At 48.5% G+C, this 20,199-nt stretch overlaps 6 protein-coding genes across 6 annotated transcripts; 3 read left to right on the forward strand and 3 right to left on the reverse strand.

The window, feature by feature from the left end:
- Positions 1–240: 240 nt before the first annotated feature.
- On the reverse strand, positions 241–1,586 carry BDR25DRAFT_294853 (SGNH hydrolase; the record flags this gene model as incomplete). The annotated part of the gene is made up of 6 exons (XM_033688810.1): positions 1,336–1,586; positions 1,179–1,278; positions 1,049–1,088; positions 920–998; positions 448–859; positions 241–395 (listed from the first exon to the last, which is right to left on the reverse strand). The coding sequence occupies exons 1-6, from the start codon at positions 1,336–1,338 to the stop codon at positions 241–243; spliced, it is 789 nt and encodes a 262-aa protein (XP_033542655.1). The 5' UTR covers positions 1,339–1,586.
- A 333-nt stretch (positions 1,587–1,919) lies between these two features.
- On the forward strand, positions 1,920–5,590 carry BDR25DRAFT_306556 (voltage-gated protein/chloride channel-like protein). The gene is made up of 5 exons (XM_033690644.1): positions 1,920–2,012; positions 2,204–2,676; positions 2,733–3,718; positions 3,769–5,052; positions 5,106–5,590. The coding sequence occupies exons 2-5, from the start codon at positions 2,319–2,321 to the stop codon at positions 5,160–5,162; spliced, it is 2,685 nt and encodes an 894-aa protein (XP_033542656.1). The 5' UTR covers positions 1,920–2,012; positions 2,204–2,318; the 3' UTR covers positions 5,163–5,590.
- A 4,062-nt stretch (positions 5,591–9,652) lies between these two features.
- BDR25DRAFT_294859 (uncharacterized protein) lies at positions 9,653–11,413 on the reverse strand (the record flags this gene model as incomplete). Its single annotated transcript, XM_033688811.1, has 2 exons — positions 9,653–10,557; positions 10,600–11,413. The coding sequence occupies 2 exons, from the start codon at positions 11,411–11,413 to the stop codon at positions 9,653–9,655; spliced, it is 1,719 nt and encodes a 572-aa protein (XP_033542657.1).
- Positions 11,414–15,275: 3,862 nt separating this feature from the next.
- BDR25DRAFT_336861 (purine and uridine phosphorylase) lies at positions 15,276–17,355 on the forward strand (the record flags this gene model as incomplete). Its single annotated transcript, XM_033693141.1, has 2 exons — positions 15,276–16,344; positions 17,320–17,355. The coding sequence occupies exons 1-2, from the start codon at positions 15,370–15,372 to the stop codon at positions 17,353–17,355; spliced, it is 1,011 nt and encodes a 336-aa protein (XP_033542658.1). The 5' UTR covers positions 15,276–15,369.
- A 25-nt stretch (positions 17,356–17,380) lies between these two features.
- Positions 17,381–18,831, reverse strand: BDR25DRAFT_360341 (uncharacterized protein; the record flags this gene model as incomplete). The annotated part of the gene is made up of 9 exons (XM_033696236.1): positions 17,381–17,662; positions 17,768–17,778; positions 17,812–17,837; positions 17,866–18,286; positions 18,340–18,361; positions 18,439–18,535; positions 18,595–18,650; positions 18,709–18,741; positions 18,796–18,831. The coding sequence occupies 9 exons, from the start codon at positions 18,829–18,831 to the stop codon at positions 17,381–17,383; spliced, it is 984 nt and encodes a 327-aa protein (XP_033542659.1).
- A 75-nt stretch (positions 18,832–18,906) lies between these two features.
- Positions 18,907–20,043, forward strand: BDR25DRAFT_360342 (uncharacterized protein; the record flags this gene model as incomplete). The annotated part of the gene is made up of 10 exons (XM_033696237.1): positions 18,907–18,968; positions 19,068–19,123; positions 19,180–19,261; positions 19,293–19,386; positions 19,480–19,568; positions 19,605–19,647; positions 19,699–19,740; positions 19,810–19,907; positions 19,940–19,969; positions 20,001–20,043. 10 exons carry the CDS (start codon positions 18,907–18,909, stop codon positions 20,041–20,043), a joined length of 639 nt encoding a protein of 212 aa, XP_033542660.1.
- Positions 20,044–20,199: the final 156 nt, after the last annotated feature.

The raw sequence follows: 20,199 nt of genomic DNA on the forward strand, positions 1-20,199 counted from the left end.
AGGATGCGGTGAGTTTGATTGCTGCACCGATGATGTTCAGAAGTTCGGAAGGCAAGCGCCACCAAAACGGCTAGTGTGGGCTGTCTATGTGTCGCTTCCAGACACAAGGAACGAAGCCGGATATAATTCCACACGTGCCTGGGGTCGGATATGTACATATCAGTTGTATTATAGTAGATACATTGTAGAACCAGTATATATATATGTCAAGCGACATCTAGTTCCTCGAATGTATATCTACTAAGATGTCTCGAAGGCACTCCAGGCGGCGACATCATTCCAACCAGGAAGGACCGTCGGCAACTTCTCTGGGAGTTGGTCCGGCCATTCGGCTGCTATTACCTTCATCGTCTCCTCAAACAGGACATCGTATCCAGCAGCGCTGAAATGGAGACCTATGCGTCCGTGAGAATACCATCATCGAGACGACTTGAGAGTCACTCATACCGTCATACATGAGCCCCGCCAGTACATCGTTTTGAACTATATCCAAGGATCCAGGAAGAGGGTCACCCGTATTCCAGGTGGCAGCATTCCAATGAGCCCTAGACATGAAAGCTCTCCACAGATCGACAACAGGCACGTTGAGCTTCTTCCCAACTTCGCAGGCAGCGTCCGCATAGCTTTTAGTTGTGGCAGCGACTCTTGAGACTCTGCTGTACCCCTTGGCTTTGTCGGAGATGAATTGTAGATGCTCATTGATCGGGGGTGGTGCAACGAGAAGAATCCGTGGTTTGTGCGCTAAGACAAGGGGATGGGTGATTATCTTTTGCAGGTTCTCTTTGTAGTCTTCCAGCGGGATGTGCTGGTTGTTCTCGGTTTTGGGAGATGAAGCATCATTGGCACCGAAAAAGATCATCTGGGTCAGTTAGTTCTCCTTGCCCCCGCGAGCCAACACTCAATCCCCGGAATATCGTACCAGGAATCGAATGCGGACTTCTTCGGGGGAAGGAAATATGCTGGGCAGCACTGTGAGCGCTTGCCTGGTGTTATAGCCGCTGTTAGGTTTTAATATCGGCTTCACGCTTAGTGAATTTAGATCCGGTACCTGAGGCCACGGTTGACGACATCTAGACGTCGGATGTAGACTTGGAGAGATTAGCCAATTGAGCAGAGAAATATCTAGCAGAAAGGCGAGCAGAAGACGTGGGACTCAAATTGCAAGGGGGGTTACTGACTATGCTGCAAAGCCGCCGAGAAGCTGTGGCCGCGCTCCTGATTATATGAGTCCTGCGTTATGGAGTCCCCAAAAAGGAAGAACTGTTCGTACAATGCAGGCTAGCGTGATGGTTGTCTTGTTAACAAAGAGCACCCAATCATTCTCAAATTACTCACCATGCTTCCTTCGGCGGCGAACTAGCACTAGGGCTGAGAGAGGAGCAGGAGGGGGGTGGGTGGTCTCAAGAGTGGATCGCCGATAAGATCTGGGTGGGAGGTCAGAGAGCCGAAATTGGTAGACCTCGGTTGGGTGTAATGGGATTTCGGATCGAGAAAGATGTCGCAATTATGAAAGAGGACGAGAGATGCAAAAGAGACTCGGCTACAAGGCGAAGCAATGCGGGGTTTACGTTTGTCAGTGCAAAGGAAAATATAAACTCAGGACAAGCGCGAGAAGCTTGACGACATTCACCACGACGGTCAGCGATTGGTAAAGCTAGCCGCGGCCCCAGGCTGGAAGCGGCTAGCAGAGCCAGACTGAGCCCGAATGGACCCTGATCGGATGACGTTTCGTAGTCGATGTAAAGTTGCACCGAATCCACCGAATGGCAGGTCACATGTGCTGGTTCTGCGTGTAAAGCGCTTGGAACTTAAATCGCCAAATTCCCGTCCTGCGGACAGTCAACACTCTGCCTTATTTGCCCTTTCGCGACCTTGCGGGTGTCTTTTTGTTTGGCCGTGTGAAATGTCCACATCTTGTGCAGCAGGCTAGATGCAAGGGTATTGCTTTTACAAGACACACCACCAGCGCCATTGCTCGGTTCGAGAAGGAGATGTGTATCTGGACCCAGCTGGTAGGTAGCTCCAGAATCTTGGGCCCTATCCGAAACGGGGCGCCGGGAATGAGCCACACGGCACTCAGACCACCCCCATGATATGGCAGGCTACATAGCTTGCCCTCGCCTTCCAGATGACCTGGCCGAATGCTTTGGCTGTGCATCATGTCTCTGACGGAGTCTTTACTAATACCGCTCTGCCTGCACAGCTCCTGACCGCACCTTGTCCCCGCGTCCACGATGCCGAAATCGATTTCTTCATTCCGCAGCGTCGAGCACCGCAGCAGCCATGGGGGGTATGAAGGCGATGATGACGATGACACAATGTCGCTGGAGCAGCATGAGCAGCACGACACGTACGGCAGCGCGACACCGACCTCGCCAACCATGACCTTCCGCCGGCTAAGGCAGCACCGCGTCTCTGAAGTCGACCTCTCCAGACACACGCCAACAGAGCGATCGAGCCTCCTCGGCCACCAGCATGGCTCGAGATCGTACACGAGCATGCCGGCCACTTCGCCAGGCACCCCGCGGCCATACTCGGTCCGAGTCAATAGCCAGAACCCGATCAGCAACGCGAGACTCAGGCACAGCCGGACTGGCTCCTTCAGTCGCTCCTTCAGCCAGCGGTTGGTGAATGCACTGGGCTCCGGTGCTGACCGCCGGGGCACAGGGACGTTTGGTATGTGGCTATACCCGCTCGCACCTTCCGCCATGTAGCTAACCACTTCCCCGCAGAGAACCTCGCGGCTTCCAAGAATTCCTTCTGGAAGGACGATCGCGTCTGGTACGACCAGTTCACGTCGACTGACTGGGTCCACGATAGCATCGCAGACGCATACCGCGTCAAGGCCCTACGCAGCCGTAAGGACATCCGCGGGAAAATTGCTGCATGGTTTGATGGGGCCCAGGGCTGGATTCTCGTCGCCCTCATCGGCATCCTTACCGCCATGGTAGCTTACTTCGTCAACGTGACTGAAAGCATCCTGTTCGACTACAAACAGGGATACTGCACAACTAAATGGTATTCGAGCAGGAAGCAATGCTGCGACGGTGCCACCATCTGCGATGAGTGGCTCCACTGGTCAAGAGTGATCCGGACCGACCGGCTAGATTCCACGGGCACCCAGTTCGTTGCCTTCTGCGTCTCTATGATTGCCCTCGCCATGGCATCCTGCCTGCTCACCCTCACCACGAAGACCGTGATTCCCTCGGCAATCTCGCTGTCTACGCTAGATGAAAACCTCGGCGCCGATATCGTCCAACCCGAGCGCCATGATGAGGGCCGGAAGCGAAGCCCCAGTCCTGGAACTAAATACCACGAATCTCAAGAACGTCCTCCAATGGTCTACTACTCGGCGGCCGGGAGTGGCGTGGCCGAAGTCAAGGTCATCAACAGCGGCTTCGTGCTTCACGGTTACCTCGGATTGCGGACATTAATCATCAAGACATTGGGCCTCGTTCTAAGTGTTGCATCCGGCCTCAGCCTTGGCAAGGAAGGGCCGTACGTTCATATTGCTACCTGCATCGGTAACATTGCTTGCCGTTTGTTTTCCAAGTACAATCACAACGACGGCAAGCGAAGGGAGGTCCTCAGCGCGAGTGCTGCGAGCGGGGTAGCTGTTGCGTTTGGCGCCCCGATCGGAGGAGTTCTTTTCAGTCTCGAGGAAGTCAGCTACTATTTCCCACCTAAGACTCTATTTAGAACGTTCTTCTGCTGCATTGTAAGTATTCTTTGCGTCCTTTGTGAGTGCTATTGCTAACGTCGCCACAGGCAGCTGCGTTGTCTCTTAAGTTTCTCAACCCCTACGGGACGAACAAAATCGTCTTGTTTGAGGTCCGGTACCTCACGGACTGGAAGTTCTTCGAAATGATAGCATTCATTTTCACCGGAGTATTGGGAGGCGTTCTTGGTGCTCTTTTCATTAAAGCATCCCGCATCTGGGCTCGTACCTTCCGACGCATTCCGATTATCAAGAAATATCCCCTTTTTGAGGTTTTCCTCGTAGCATTGATTACGGGAATACTAAGCTTCTGGAACAGATATACGAAGCTTCCCGTTACGGAACTCTTGTTTGAGTTGGCTAGTCCTTGCGATACCTTTACCGAGAACGGAGACGGGCTTTGCCCGACCCGGGAGCACATCCCGGAAATTTTGAAAATTTTGCTGGTTGCTTTTGTCATTAAGGCCGGCCTTACCGTCATTACATTCGGGATAAAGGTGCCCGCAGGCATCTACGTACCCTCCATGGTTGTTGGCGGTCTACTTGGTCGCATCATCGGTCACTCAGTTCAGCTCTTTGCTCTGAGGTTTTCCGACTCAGGGCTCTTCGGTTCATGTGACCCAGAAGGACCCCCAGGCTCTTGTGTTGTCCCGGGAGTCTACGCTATGGTCGCGGCTGGCGCTACAATGACAGGAGTGACACGTCTGACCGTTACACTTGCTGTCATCCTTTTCGAGCTTACCGGCAGCTTGGACCACGTCCTACCATTTTCCCTCGGCATTTTAGTCGCAAAATGGACAGCGGATGCTATAGAGCCACTAAGCATCTACGACCTTTTAACAGACATGAATTCTTATCCTTTTCTCGACAACAAGGTTCGACCTATATTCACTAGCGAACTCGGCGATATCACACCACGGGTTCGTAAGGAACGCATTATCGACATTTCCGATTCCCCACTGGTGTCTGCAAACGAGCTGCGAGAGAAGCAACAATATCTACACATGGCTGGTGAAATTGACGGGGGTCTGCCTATCCTCCGCGATGGGATACTCGTCGGCCTCATCCCCGCTCCTGACCTGGAATTTGCCCTCGATAAGCTCGAAAACGAAGACAATACCCTCTGCTTGATGTCTACTCAGGTTGGATGGGCCGCTGGGCGCGAACATGAAGAGGAAGAGGAAGACCAAGATCCTACAGACTTCACACCATACATTGATCCTGCGCCCCTGTCATTAGACGTTCACTCGCCCATGGACTTGGTGTACGAATGCTTTGTCAAGCTTGGATTAAGATACATTTGCGTACTCCGAGATGGACAGTATGCTGGTTTAGTAAGTTCATCCTCGGTCCATCTCAGTATATTACAAAGTCTAACACCTTGCAGGTTCATAAGAAGGCGTTCGTAAAATACATCAAAGAGCTCGAACAAAAGGAACATTAGACGGACCCCTACACCCACGTGTCTGCATATGCCGCGCTTAGTCACTTGCATTCCTCTTCTTTTCATGTGCGTCTTTAGCGTTCCGCCTGTGTATTGATACCACGACATGTTACTTTCTTTGGATTGCATAGCCTAATCATCTAAATGGAGTTTGCCTAATATTTTGGAAAGGCTGTTTTGTACCAGCGTGATACATGGAATGCTTGCATAGTCTAGAAGGGTAGAGCGGAGATTTGCCCGCGAGAGTTCTAAATTGGAAGGTCAGATGTTGGGAAGTTGTGCCGCATTTCCCTTTCTTATTTTCATACTTCCTGTGAGATTTCTGTATGTTTTGGTTTGGTTTGCCTTTGGCAGGACTAATAGAGTGACTTGGTGTCAGGAAGACCCCAACCTTGTGAAGAACATATAAAGCCAACCCCAGCCTTTTCTTCCCCACACATCTCTATTCTCTTACAATTGTGGGTTACATTCCCCTAGTTTCCAAATTCCCTACATCCACGATGCGTGCGTTGTTTACTAATATCTTCAGATCCGATCACGTTCAACGGGAATGTTTAAGACTTCAACAGAAGATGCAAACCATTAAAGAATTTGCTGACGGGGCCACGTAACACTAAAACAATAGTGGATATCTAGATAAGTTGATTTTCTGAAGCAACAACTTTGCAGACGTATACGATCTGTCATCATATACGGTTTTGTATTTTGGGCAAGATCTATGTCGAGGTGAACTGGAGGAGTCCTCGCAATTCTCGAAACGCCGAACTCCATAGATCTCTCCGCCTCCTAGGTCTATTTATCCCTTGGAGGTGGAGTTCAGACCTAATCCTACCATTTTTAGACGGCTTCGGGAGTTTCTCACCCATTGGCAATGTTCACCCCTTCCAAAAACGTCCGTCCTATGAATAACTGGCGCTAGTGAGGCACCAGACACCTCAGTAGAAGATGCTAAACCACTGGAAATCGCCTTCACGCCGTTTCGAGCGATGTGAATATGCTTGATTTTTGACTCTATGAGAATTTACCCCCGAAAGCCTGGGCACGAACCGAATCTAAATGAGCCAGTGGATGAGAAAAATAGACTGCTGGGGGCATCTATGCTGTGTTTAGAGAGTAAACCTATAAATCGATCGGGGCAATTCACTTGCGCTGAGTATGATCCTCCGCTTCGGTAAGCAAGACTGCTGAATGGACTACCCTTATCCTCTTGTGACAGGCTCTTCCAGGGCATCCTAAGCTACTCAGCCCATAACTAGCACCTCTCTACAGCAAATATATAAACCGCAAGTACATCGAGCACATCGAGCGCTAAAAACTCCCGCTTCAAACTTGCGAATCAGCCTTCAATCTAACCATCGACTTTCTTCCACACGAACGAACCGCTCACCTGCCATCTTTGATGGGGTGGTTTGCAAGTATCCAAATCCCGAATTCCTATCACCTGAAAAAGACAGGTCAGCAGGATGAATTTCTATAGTGTTTACATCCGCATTTTGGTGGCAAGACCAGTGCTTCCTTTTGCTTCCACTTTCGTTACCTGTACACTTTCGGTTAAGACTGACCAATCAAGTAGAGGGTATGCCTCCAGCTCGTCAGTTATTTCACTGGCCGAACATCGCCTCTTTGCGGGCTCTATTCAAATCACCATATCACCGACGCATATATCCATTTATCGCTGTCATGAAGCGCACTACCAAGATCACCGTCGGTGTTGGAGTGTCGCTAGGGATTGTTATGCTTCTGTTTCTTTCTTAACCTATGTTGCCCGCACTCATAGGAGCTGTCCAACACCACACTCCCAGCCAGTATGCGAAGCTTCAGTGGTCTCCGATAGCAAACGGTGTCCACCAAAAACATATCATGACATTACTGTACGCGTCGACGGAGGGATCCCTCATTTACAAGATTTCCTTGCCGAGGACATGAAAACTACAAATGCAATGCCCTCCTCAAACCCAGATACATCCAGTCCAAATATAAACACCGTCTCAGATTCTTTACCTAGCGTTCGGCCGTCAAATATCAGGTCACCCCGATCGTTGACTCATCTCGAAGAAGTCTCTTTTCAAAATCTGGAAGGAAAAAGCCTCTGTGGATGGCACCGCTCCAGGCTGCCATCTTCATCAACGCCTAGTCAGCTAGAAGAAGGAATATATTCGCCTATGCACACCGAAGGAACTCCATGGTCTTTGAAATCGTCGAACACAGTTTCGGCAGCAATGTCAGCAATTTGTCCAACTCCCACTAGTTCATCGCTGCAAATTATTCTCTCCTCTACGCCAACCAGCAACTCAGGAAGCACTTTAGAGTCCTGTCGGTGTCAGTCAGCAGACAAAGGGGCTAGCCTAGATATGGTGGGTGCATATCAAATACCAGCAGGAGCTCTGTGTACTTCGTCCCCTCCTATTACCGAGCCACTACCACCTTCTACTGCCCCGAATCCCCCGTTAGACACTACAAATGAACCACTTGCCTCTGCAGAACCTACAGAGAAATCCTCTATAACCCCGATATCCATAAAAACCTTCAAGTGCACCGAATGCGACCTCCCTTTTCGGGCATCTGGACAGAAAAACAAGCACATCAATCGCAAACACCAGCGCCGGTATACCTGCCCTGTTGCATCCTGTCAAGTGAAGTTCCACTTAAACGCCGATCTCTAGCGACACAAGACGAGAGTTCATAAGGACATGTTTGGCTCCGAGGAAGGCTGGAAGTGCTCGAATCAGTGGTGTCAGGCGCCACAGAAGATTTGGGGGAGGAGGGATAATTTTGAGAGACATGTTCAACGGTGTTCGAAATTGAAGTCTGAAGAGGCCATGGAGTAAAAGATGAGTTCAAGAAAATAACAGCACGACTCAAAAGAGTAGGGAGGGCTCAGACATGAGGATGTGGGTAGGTCTTCATTTTCTATAGTGCTGACTACCAGCGGCTATTCGCAATTGCGGAGCTCTCCGGACTCCACCATCTACTCATATGCATGAAGCCACTGCCGCTTACTATAGTCATGTGCGGCTTGCTGAGCAGCTTGCTGTCTAGCCCGCTCCTTCAGCAGTCAACTCAGTCCCTCATGGCCTTGGTATCCCCAAAAGTTTCACGTTGTCTGGCTATCAACCAGTTAGATGAGACTTCGAGACAGGGGATGCCTCCCTTGGTATTCACACACTGATCTTAATCGAGTTTTGGTATCCCCTCTTGGATGTCCATTTTATTGCTTTCTTAATCAATTTGCTAGCTGACTCAACTTCTGTTATAGTTGAAGTAGCATACAGACAACTCCTATAAGAAAAACATAGAATACTTAATCTTTATGCTAGTCGCAGTTTGGGGGCGTATAAAACCGCAAATACATCAATTAATATGCTGCGATTTTGTCCAGACGACAGTTCTCACAATCTTCAGATATAAGCGTAGGTGAGCGAAAGGTCACGAGCAAAAGTGGGTGAAGTGATAATATTGGTAAAGGGCAAGCGGCCCAAGGTGATATGATTATGTCCACTCAAATGTAGATAAATAGGAGCCTATTAGGGGGTAAGATCTTCTAGATGCTCACCCTCCTGATGAACCATTCTGTCACACGTGAGACTAGTTCACGTGACCCTGCTCAGGGTGAATGTGGGTCCTTCACCTCTCACATTTTTCCTGTTTAGGACTAACGCTCTTTTAGCTACTATATATTTACCTCTGAGCTCTCTCTCGCTCTAGAGACCTTACACCTCAATCTACCTAGGTCGTCTCTCAATACCTAATTGCATGCTCACCTCTCTATATATGCCCTATCAGCTCCATCAGCTCCATCTAGGCTCACCTTGCGATACATTCAGCTGTGTCCTAGAATGTAAGTGAATCATCCCCTCTCGACGTAGTCGCCGCAGTCGAACAGAGCTATCTTCAATCAACATCTCTCCACTCCCTTGTCGCAATTGCGGAACTTGAGGCAGTTACCTGGGTGAGATTTAATTTACTGATAATATTGATAGTTATATAGTTACTGCTAACACATATTTAGGGACGAGCAAATACAACCAGATTACTCAAGCTAGTCCGAGACGTTTGCCGACCCACTATGTACCACAAGCAAGCTAGATATATTAATCCACTTCAGCATATATAGCTGTAATTGCACTCTGTTCGGCCCGCAAGTCAATAAGATGTCTGTCCGAGGTCGAAGAGCCAAAGTGCCTCATCATAGAATTGTTTATGGGAGATAAATGGAATGCTACCTACAGACGCCCCGGTCCATAGGGACGGCGTCAGCTCGGTAGCCCATGCTGCGGAGATTTACGTGAAGCCAATGTTGCTCTCGTTGTTGCTCGGGCTACGAATGCTGGACTTGTTGTCGGAAGGATTTCAAGAGAATGTCCCTGATTACTATTGTAATTCCACGTAGAGATGGAGCTCTGTTGAGGATGCAAAACAGCCGCAAAGGAAATAACTAGTCTAGCATTTACAAATCCTGAAAACCATTCCAACAATTGGTTATCGACCTTTCATGCACCCGTATGAATGTAGGCAGCCCATATCAAAGGATCATCTGGCTTCAGTTTCCGCGTGCCGGCCATCTTCCGCAGCTCATCTCGCAGTTCTCTGATTGCGTAATGCAGCCCAAGCGCGGTCCTTTGTGGAAGCACAGTCCTCGATTCGTTTAGCATGTACTTGTAAAGGTGTCTCGCAATTGTCTTGGAGTGATATGCATGGCAGTGCCAAAGCGTTGCAACTACTGTACGAAATCCGAGCAGCTGGAATGCAGAGGATATATGGAGAGACTCATCCGCGAGCATGAGCCCACTATTTGGGGAGCCACCTGAGTGGCAAGCAGATAGGTAGGCAAACTGTCCCCTAAATGAGTTGAGACGGAGCAGGTGAGAAATTGTCAAGGGTTTAGTCTGCCAGTCTTGCATGAGGAGGCAGCTCATCAATGGATCTACAGTAGACGAGATCCCATGACCTGAAAAGTGCAATATATCTGCGTCTCCAAGGAAACTTAGTGCCTCATCGCAGGTCGGATTCATCTTGACAGTTGTAGCTGGCTCAGGGGGAAACATATCTGTGAGCTCCGAAACTTCTTGGACAACGTCAAGGAGATCGTCTTGGCCGGGGGTCTTCGGCATCCCTAAGACAAGAATCTTCTGCTTTCCAGGAGATATCGGCTTCATGGGTCTTCGCGCATGCTGGAGGAGCTTGATAGTAGGCGTGTAGGACGATATCACTCGGTCGATAGCAGAAACACGAGGCTCCGTATCATGGTAGCCGGCAGCATGCAGTGGGAGAAGGCTGAATACGCCGGAACGAATCCACCATATCCGGGGCCATTCATCATCAGCTTTTGGCGTAGTCGTGTATCCAAGCTCTTCAAGGACTGGGCCCACAGCGACGTCCCACAGCCACGTGAGAACTCCTTTCATCTTCTTGCTTGTTTCGGCGTACCTCTTCACACTGCGCGTCGTGACAGCGTCGATGAACTGCTCGGCGTATTTCAACACATCAGGGTACGCCAAATTCGACAGGGCCACAGACTTCAATCTATCCTTGGTTATCAACAGCGCATCAGACCGTAATCTTGTTACACTGAATAGGACAAGTGGTCCTGGCTGAGCCAAATCTCGTAGTTCAGTCTCGGTTGGACAGTCTAAAAAGCTCTCAAATCCGCGTTCACTGCGGATCTTGGAAAGTATCGAATTGAACTTCTCCGTTTGAAGTCGAGCGTCACGGGCGTTTGTCGATGCGTTTCTGAGACTTTCTTCCATAGATGAAATAGTGGAGCTCAACCCTGATCGAACACGGAAAAATTCCTCGGCAAGCTGGTCGTGTTTTTCCTCGAGAGCGGTGAGGTCAGTGTCGAGGTTAAGTCGAAGATTTGCAACGATGCCTCTACCAATCTCTGATAAGCGAATTGCCTTGTAGACATCGCCTGTCACATCCAAGCATGCGGAGGCAGCTGACCATGCAATATTATCAAAGTGAACCAGATTGTGCTCCCTGTCGACCAGATTAAGGGAAGCAGGGCTAAGGAGAGGAAGAAGATCAACGGCCGTCTCGAATAGGCGAAAGGCTCGCGCGGGATCGCGACTGTAGGTATAGTTCCCACCATCATCGGCGGCACAAATTCGATAATATACGGGCGACTCAAGACATGCGGCCCCATCTTCATAGGCCTGGACGGCCAGATTCCAATCCGAATCATGGTCGGTCTTCTCTGCCTGAGCTTTGAGACATCTGCCAAGGACCGCGAGTGACTGCGCGTGGAACATTCTCGTCTGAAGCTTCAGAGCGCTCTGAAGAGCTGTGATGGCCTCATTGAGATCAGCTGTCAGTGGCAATTTGGTACTGTACCTCGATGAGAGAACAGCGCCCAACGTTCCCAGCAAGTTGCCCTTGTCGCTGTCCGGGCTGGCGGAGGATAAATTTACTGCCTGCCTCGAGAGTTCTATTGCCAAGTCTAAGTCGGGACTTGGTACCGTAACATTGCTCTCGTCGTCCTCCCCTGAAAGGTCGTATCGGCGTAACAATGCAGTCGCTTTGCCGCCTAGCAATGCTGCTCGGTCTTGATCACTCAAATGTCCCTGCTTCTCAAACCAAGCCATTGACTTGTCTAGCAAATCGATGGCCTCATCGCAATGCCTGACTTCCTTTGTTCTTCGAGCCAAGAAACGAAGGTTTTGCGCCTGAAGATTGAGAATTAACCCATAATTTTCGTGCTCAGGATTGATTGTGAGGAGATGATCAACGGTTTCTCTGGATTGTATGAGATCTGGAATTGAACCCGAGACGAGGTACCGCATTTGCAAGAGGGCGGCGTGGTGGTACTGAAAGTCCACATCGTCTTGAAAGTCTGGGGTATCAGCTCCGAAGAGGTCAAGAGCCTCATTGATATCTTCTTGTGTGTTCGTTGCCATCGCACGGTGGATCAGTTCCTGGCGGAGTACGCCATACCACTGCTCAACCAACGATGATCCATCTTCGTCGTCAGCCAAAAGTATTGCCTCTCGCATAGCGTTGCGTCCAGCTTCAAAATCACTCCGTACTTCTGACAGCCGGTACAGTCTGAACAAAGCCTCTCCATAGTTCCCTTTAAACATCTTAAGATATGGATCATTCTCCTGTGTTGCATCTATCGCTTCTTTGGCAGCATTGACCCCCAGTTGCGTATCTGTTTCGGGAGAATTACCTGAACTGGCTCGTTCGAGGAGGGCGATGCTAAGGTGCGACAGGAAAGCCGGCTTAGATTCCTCGTCATCAGACAGTTCAACCGCTTTCTGGTAGCAGAATACTGCTCGGTCCCATCGTTCCGGGTGGCTCTCATCGTTTTCGAAGGCCTCCGCAGCCGAGTGCCAGACGATTGCTTGTTGTTCTGCTGGAATCACGCTAATGAGCAACTCGAGTTGATTCAAAGATAGTCGAGACACTGCGAGCGCTCTAGAGCTCTGTTCTGCTGGCTCAGCCATTTTGATGGAAGTTTGAATTGATATTGTGTGTAGCCTTGTTTAAAGAAAAATGAATTTAAGGTCAGGATGGAGTGAAGCTTGGTCCGGTAAACGAGACGTTCACGAGGAAAGCTCTCGGGTGAGATTTGCAGCCTTGCTACTGCTAGATGAGCCTTAGACGAGTGAATTTGTGTATTTCGAATGTCGAATTTGGGAAGAAGCTGTGTCAACTTGTTGAACGACTGATTAGAGAGCGGGGTCCTGGTTATGGCGTTGACAGCTCTCAGCCTTGTTCGCGTGAAAGGCGGCTGAGACTGGTGCTCACAAAATTTATTAAGCCGCAGAGTCGGTAACGTTTCTACTGTATCCTTGGCGACACACGAATGTTTTCTTTTCCTCACACAATCCTCAGAGATTCAAAAAGGCATATATCACGCTCAGGATTAAGCTGGCATTGTCATTATATAGTGAGGCTTCAATTACCTGATTAGGATCAAAGTTAACGCTGAATTTTGGTGTTTCAGAAGCCTCTCCAACGTTACGTCTTCCGCCGCCGCCATGTTTCGAGCCCAGGGAGTCTGATCTCGTCCACCAGCTCACCCTCCCCATCGATCAGCAAGGACAACGCAGAGGCTTCACTTGAAACATTGATACACTCTAGATAGATGTACCAGGACAAGATATAACATCAGATGCTGGTGGAGAGAGTCATCAGGGTGGGTCATGGTACTCTCTGCGATTTCCTGAGAGATTGCGGTTGGAGTCGCCAAACACTAAGGCTCTTCTCTATGAATCACAGCAAAAAGCTCTATGAAGGGTTTTGTTAATCAATAAGGAGATTAGGTGCTGAAGATGTATAGTTTTAAATAAGTCAATGTGTTAGCTTAGGAAGGAAATGTGTGTTAAGGTTGGGTCCTCCGGACAGTGGTCTTGAGGTTGGTGGAGACGCGGGGAAGTTGATCGACGTCGACTGGTCTGGCTTTAAGGGTAAGGGTAGTAGAAAATTGTACAATGGAGGTTAAGGGCAGGAACAAGGGAAAAATACTGTCAGGGCGAATTAATAGAGCTAACTATGACTTTCTTTTCAATAGAAGTCATAGTGGCTAAATACTCGTTAGTAGGACATGAGCTATATTGTTCTCTCGAGATAGAGGCACAGAGGTAGATGTTTGCCAAGGCCATGTAACTTCTTCCTATCTATTGAGGCATAGAGTTGCTTAAACTACATGATCCTTTCCTGCTAGTTCGTATAACGAGGCTGTAGGACGAACTTGTGCTCTACTTCGGGAACAAGGCCGCCTTCCTTCATATCACACACAAGGGCCTCCAATCCTAATGGCAGCTATTCAGGGTATCTATATGAAGGCACATTCGTAACAATTTGCTATTGGTATTAGAAAGCTTAACGCGCGGTAGTGTCCTTTTGCCTCCAATAGAATTGCTAATCAGATCCGGAGCAGCCGTAATATCTCTTCTACGCTCTATATCCTTTGTTTCCTTTAGCTGCTACTTTCTACAGTAGGCGCTGGCTAGGATGTTGTTACTTGGCTTAGATGAGGGCTTGTTGACTAATTAATTACGCAGAAAGGGCTTCTGCAGTGCATTAATCTGAACACGAATCACTTTAAACCCCACCTACAATACATTCTTAAAGTGGGTAACGTGATAGCTAACTATCCCTATTCGTAAAGCTTCCTTCATAGTAGTGAGATATGACAGCAGCACGCACTGCTAAACTGCAACCTTTATCTGGGCGGAAGCTAACGCCACGGCTCGTACGCGGTGCCCAGGACGTTCAGTCGTTGACGCTAAGATATCATACAACGACGTCACTATATCCCCTATAAACAACATCGGAATGAATGCGCGCTCGGATTCATCAGAATCCTCTGCTGCCCCACTCCGTTTACGCGGAGAATTTATGGTATATTTATATTAAACTGATCCCGCTGGGATAGGAGTGGCGACGAAGACGGCGGATATGGCTCAACAAGCGGTGACCCGACGATCTCAGTTGGGGCAGGATGAGCACACTCTGAGCCATAAAGAAAGGAATAATAGCAGGTATGCTATTAGGAGACGGTGACAGCGTGAGAGGCCCAGGGTCAGCCTAGGTAACTGGCTTATTGGTGCGCGCTGCTGTAGCTCCTCCCCTCATCCCGCTACTAGCCTGCTCATTGACCTTGTTTAATGACTGAGCAGCTATTTTAGCAGTAGGTTTTCAGCTAGTATATTACTTGAACGTGTCGACTTAGATGGAGGCGCTTCCGCCGCCTTGGTTGGGCGACTCTACGGGCGATGGTAACGCCGGAGAGGCCTTCACAACACTAACAGTCGGCTTCAACTTTGGTCATAACCGGGTAATCAAAATCTCACGACAATGATAACGATATTAACTTAATCCAGGGCACTTTGCTGAAGTGTCTGGGTTCCTATGAGATGTGTGTAAGGGGAAGGACAGAAGCGAAAGCGCTAGGTAATTCTACCGATTAGACACCCGCTCTAATAAATCGCGGTGCACGCAAACGCAGTTTTAGCAGTAGGAAGCCATTCTCTCAAAGCATTGAAGCGTCTTTATTCGAAAACCTGTAACCCGGAGGGCTGCCCAATCAACTCGAGGCTTGGCTTCCCTCGCTTGTATATAGACCTCATGGCCCTTCGGTCTCATCATATACACAATACACCACTTCTCTCATTACTCATTCCTCATGTCCACTCTCAAAGCTACAAACTTCTGATTTGTTAAGTGGCGACAAACCCGGGTCGCTCTCCGAAGCCACGCCATGGCTACACTCACTGCGAACGATTACACTATCGGGTGGATCGCTGCGCTTCATACTGAGCTGATGGCAGCAACGGCGATGTTGGACGAACGACACTTACCTCTACCACAGCCTTCTAGAGATGATAACTCATACACGTTCGGTCGTATCGGTACGCACAACGTTGTTATTGCTTGCCTTCCACTTGGCAGAATTGGCAAGGCTCCGGCAGGCATAGTGGCCAAGGACATGCTACGGAGTTTTTCGAACCTTCGATGCGGGCTCATGGTTGGCATTGGAGGTGGTATTCCAACGGAAAAGATGGACATGCGTCTAGGGGATATCGCGGTCAGCAAGCCCGGTTACAACGATGGCGGCGTTGTGCAATATGACTACGGTCAGACGGTCAGGAAGGGGCGATTCATTCGGTCGGGCACCCTTAACCAGCCCCCTACCCTGCTATTGACGGCGCTGGCCACCATCCAGGAAAGACATGAGCGAGGAGAACGCGAATATGTGCGACTTGTGCAAGACATTCTGCCAGAACTTGCAAATAATTTCTCTTTTCCTGGTGCAGAAAATGACCGCTTGTTTCACTCTGACTACGATCATGTTGCTGATCATCTAGTTTGCGATCATTGCAGCACTGCAGAAATAAAGAACAGACCACCGCGAACTGACCCATACCCACGTGTCTTTTACGGCACTATTGCCAGCGCTGACCGGGTAATCAGACATGGACCAACTCGAGATAAGATTGGTAAAGAGATTGGCGCGATATGCTTCGAGATGGAGGCAGCCGGGCTGATGAACGACTTTCCCTGCCTTGTCATCCGTGGGATTTGTGATTACTCGGACACACACAAAAATTATCAGTGGCAGCCGTACGCCGCTTTGACTGCTGCAGCTTATGCAAAAGAACTTCTACATATCCTCCCTTCTGAGACCGTCGACTCTACTCAGCCCAAGGCCACGTCTTCCGTGAATTTCGAGAAAGTGCATACTACTAGTGACTCCGGATATTCCTCTGAGAGAAACGATGCTTCGATCCCAGCACATTCCACCATCTCGAGTATTCATTCGTTCTTCGTCATCGACCCCAAGGTCATACACTCACCGAGCGTGGCACTTGGAAGACTGGTTACCGATGTTAGGACTCCGTGGGACGAGTACTGCACAGAGGTTCCAAAGCCAGACGAGAGTAGGATCGGCATCTCTCCTGATTCACTCTTGAGAGACCTGCTCGAAGGGTCAAGCTCAGCAGCATTCCAGTCGAAGTTTCTTGATATCCTATCCAAGTTCTTAAAGACAGATGATATAGCGAGCACGGTAAACTCCACCGCGGGCAAGTCTTACTTCCTCACAAACCCACGCCAATGGCTCAGGGCCGTTTGCGAGTCACCCGAAGTACGCAAGTGGATCGAAGAGATGATCAAAATTGAGTGGGATGTCTGGTTGGTCGTCGGCATCCACACAATAACCACCACGCCTGCTGCCTCAGTTCCCAATCCAGACTCCGGAGGTCTACCGCCGTCTGACGAGGAAATCATTGTTGCTGTCCAGTACCGGAAGGTCATATTTGGCTGGCTGGACAAAGACGAGAATACGGCGCATCTGGAACCTGGCGCCTATCAATGGGAACCGCTAATCTTAACCAAAGCATCAACAGACACGGACGAAGAGACTGAAAAAGACACCCTGGAGGTATCTCTTGAGACTCATGTTGACACCGCTGAGCTAGTGTTCTCCAGCGATATCTTCGAGGAGGGTGACAGAATCTTGGTTTTCTAAACTTTTATCGTGATCTGTAATTTGAAGTTAAAATAAAATTTCCTTGGAACAATCTCTTCAACAAATTTCGGTTTAATTCTCCTGCCTCTAGACTTAGCCTTCTTCATCTTGTTTATCAGAATATAGAACTCTCTTCTGCTCACCCTTTAGCACTTACGATGACCTCTGCAACCCAAGCAGTTACGTGAGCAGATACTTGTCCTTGCACTTCTGTAAGCCGGAGGGCTCTACGATGGGCAACCTAACCCTGGGCTTGGCTTCCCACAATACAGGATAAATATGCGCTAGCCGTCTTCTCCAGCAATTGGTCGACCAGTGAGATAATTAGGCGTCGCCGAACCAAGGGCCCAAACTTGAGTGAAGTTTCGATGACTTCGTCGTTGGATGGAATCTCCAAACCAGTCTCACCATAGCGTTGGAGGAAGTCCTCTAACACTGCCAATAGCTTTTCCTTTTCTGAGACTGGTCTTTGCTTATGAGTACATAGTGTCGCACGTGTCTCACGCGATACTATACCCATGTACTGCGCTATTCACTCATTAGGACTAGCTCCTTTTTCGTACAGTATATAGTCAGCCCAGAGCTCTCTCGAGCTACTTAGACCTTACAATACACTAGTTCAATTCACCTTGTTTTGATCTCAATACCTTGTTGACTCGCCTACCCTATGACCCCTACTCAGCTCATGCGAGACATAGCTTGCGGGTGACGGGCCGATGAACTTACAGAGTTATTGGGTTACCAGGAAATATATAGCAGAACAACCAAAGAGCCTGTTCGATCCAATACGATCTTTGTTGGCCGTATATGTATTCAGCGGGCGTCGAGCCACAGATGTAAATCTCCATATTGTTAGATTTCTCCACCCCAATAGCTGCAAGTAGTATCAGATGCCCCAGAACTTGCCACAGTCTACCGGAATCCAAGAATAGAACCTTGAGATGGGGACCAAATTGAGCGTTTTGTGGGTCGATCTGGTACCCTACACTATACTCTTTCCACCTCGTTTGGGGAGAAACTGCTTGCTCTAGCATGAACTTGGGGATAGTTTCAATTGTACAGGTAAACGAGAAGAGTGACTTCTCCACACACACAATCATACTCTGATTCTCGTTCTCTTCGTGACCGACCCCGCTCCAATTGACAACTAATCATTGGTTCATCAATGAATTAAATACAATAATGATAGCAGAGCCTTACCTGCGACGAAGGAGTTGTGTGTCTAGTTTTCAAAATTCCGGAGAGCCTCGGCAAATTGGAGCGCTTTTTAGCAGGGTGAACCTTATAGATTCCTTCCACTGATGACGGTAGGTCTGGCAAATTGTATCCTAGCGCACTATATAGTTCGATGAGCCTAGAGTTACTATTAGCTTGGTTTCTGTGGACTTGATCAGGCCTCAAGAAAATTGATCTGGCGAATTAGCCAAATATAAAAGATAAAAGAGATGTCCGTACAGTGAATACTGTACGGCACTGAGGCTGATATCACGTGGGCTAGTCACGCGAGGAGGCTCATGCCCGCGCACCGTGCGCGCGCAACCTAAAGCCCCTTTCTCTCGAAGGGAGAACACGATAGCAATGAACCACAGTTACTTGCCCACCCTACAATCTCCGCACGCTGTGTACACTGTGTAACCAGCTCTTCACTCGCATGACCTTGCTTACATCAAGCTCAGCTAGCTGACAGCCCATTCAACAAGAGAAGCAATAAGCCCTAGAATACTATAGCTGGGATTCAAGCAGTCATCGTAACTGCATTTCACAAACATGTCAGCCAAGAAGTGCTCAAGAATAGATCTGAAGGTTTCATCACTTCAAATCCAAACAAGGTCAGAAATAGATATAGCGTCCGCGATTGTAAAAATTAATTCAGCTTCAATAACCTAACCTTTACAGAATACTCATGAAGAACAGCTCTGTCGCTCAAGGAAGTGTCTACCCTCTGCAGACGAGTTCAACAATCAGCTGATGTATCCATGGAGTGGTATCTAAAAGCGCCTTCCCGTCACGCTCTTTGACCTGGGTCATGGTCTGAATGAGTTAGTCGATCGCTTCATCAGAGACAACCTTTTGCCGGAGTAGTTCGCAATATGATAGGAGAATATGCACATGAAAATGCGCAGTGTAATGCTACCTACTCCATTCAATCCAAGATTATTGAATGTTCGTATATTCCAAACTCTGCATGGTAAAACTAAATATGTTCTTGTTCCAAGAATCTACTACCGAAAATATTCAAAACAAGAGGTCCAAAAATCCACATGTGCTACACTGGAAGATGAAGCACAGAAACTAAAAGAGCAATAACATGTATAGTGTCTGTATGCAGGAGCAACACAGCGCATGGTATCTACCAGGTCCGGGATGGATCACGTGATTACACCACATGATGCCTATGCGCCGCGTGCGCCTCCTGAAATATCCCTCGCGTCTTCTTTACATAGAAAGAGACAAGTAATAACCAGAAATCTGTTGCCCGCCCTACCTACTCCATACGCTGTGCACACCGTACACTACTCTTACTCTTGCTACTTAAGTGCTCATACCATAAGCAGCTAGCTGAAAGAGCCCATTCAATATATAGAGTGTTTTTCAATTGAAGTGATGTGATATGATAGATTAAGTTGAAGTTAGGATATTGTGAGCAGAGTTTGCAAACATACTACTTAGTACATTTCAGTCAAAACCAAACCACTGTTGAAACATATGTATAAATGGGTGAACAACCACTACGCTGCACTGAAAAGTGCCAAGGGACCCACTGATTTGTGATGTTGTTGGAGTTCATTGATGTTTCCAGCACAACCGCTCAACAGCCACCAATTAATATGTTGAGATTGTAGACCATTGATCGTCCCAAGTGACAAACTAAGACTGTTTCCAAACCGAACGCTCAACAGCTAGCCATCAACTTGTTGAGATTATATGTTGAATACCTAAAGTATAGTAAAGTGTGAAGTTTGCTGTGTGATGTCGAGACTCGAGATTGAAGATGGAGTAGAGTGAGATTACTTCTGATGTATGACCTGGACATAACTTAATGGCGGAAAGAAGAAAGAA

Source organism: Lindgomyces ingoldianus (assembly GCF_010093535.1).
Source record: "Lindgomyces ingoldianus strain ATCC 200398 unplaced genomic scaffold BDR25scaffold_37, whole genome shotgun sequence".
NCBI lineage: Eukaryota > Fungi > Ascomycota > Dothideomycetes > Pleosporales > Lindgomycetaceae > Lindgomyces > Lindgomyces ingoldianus.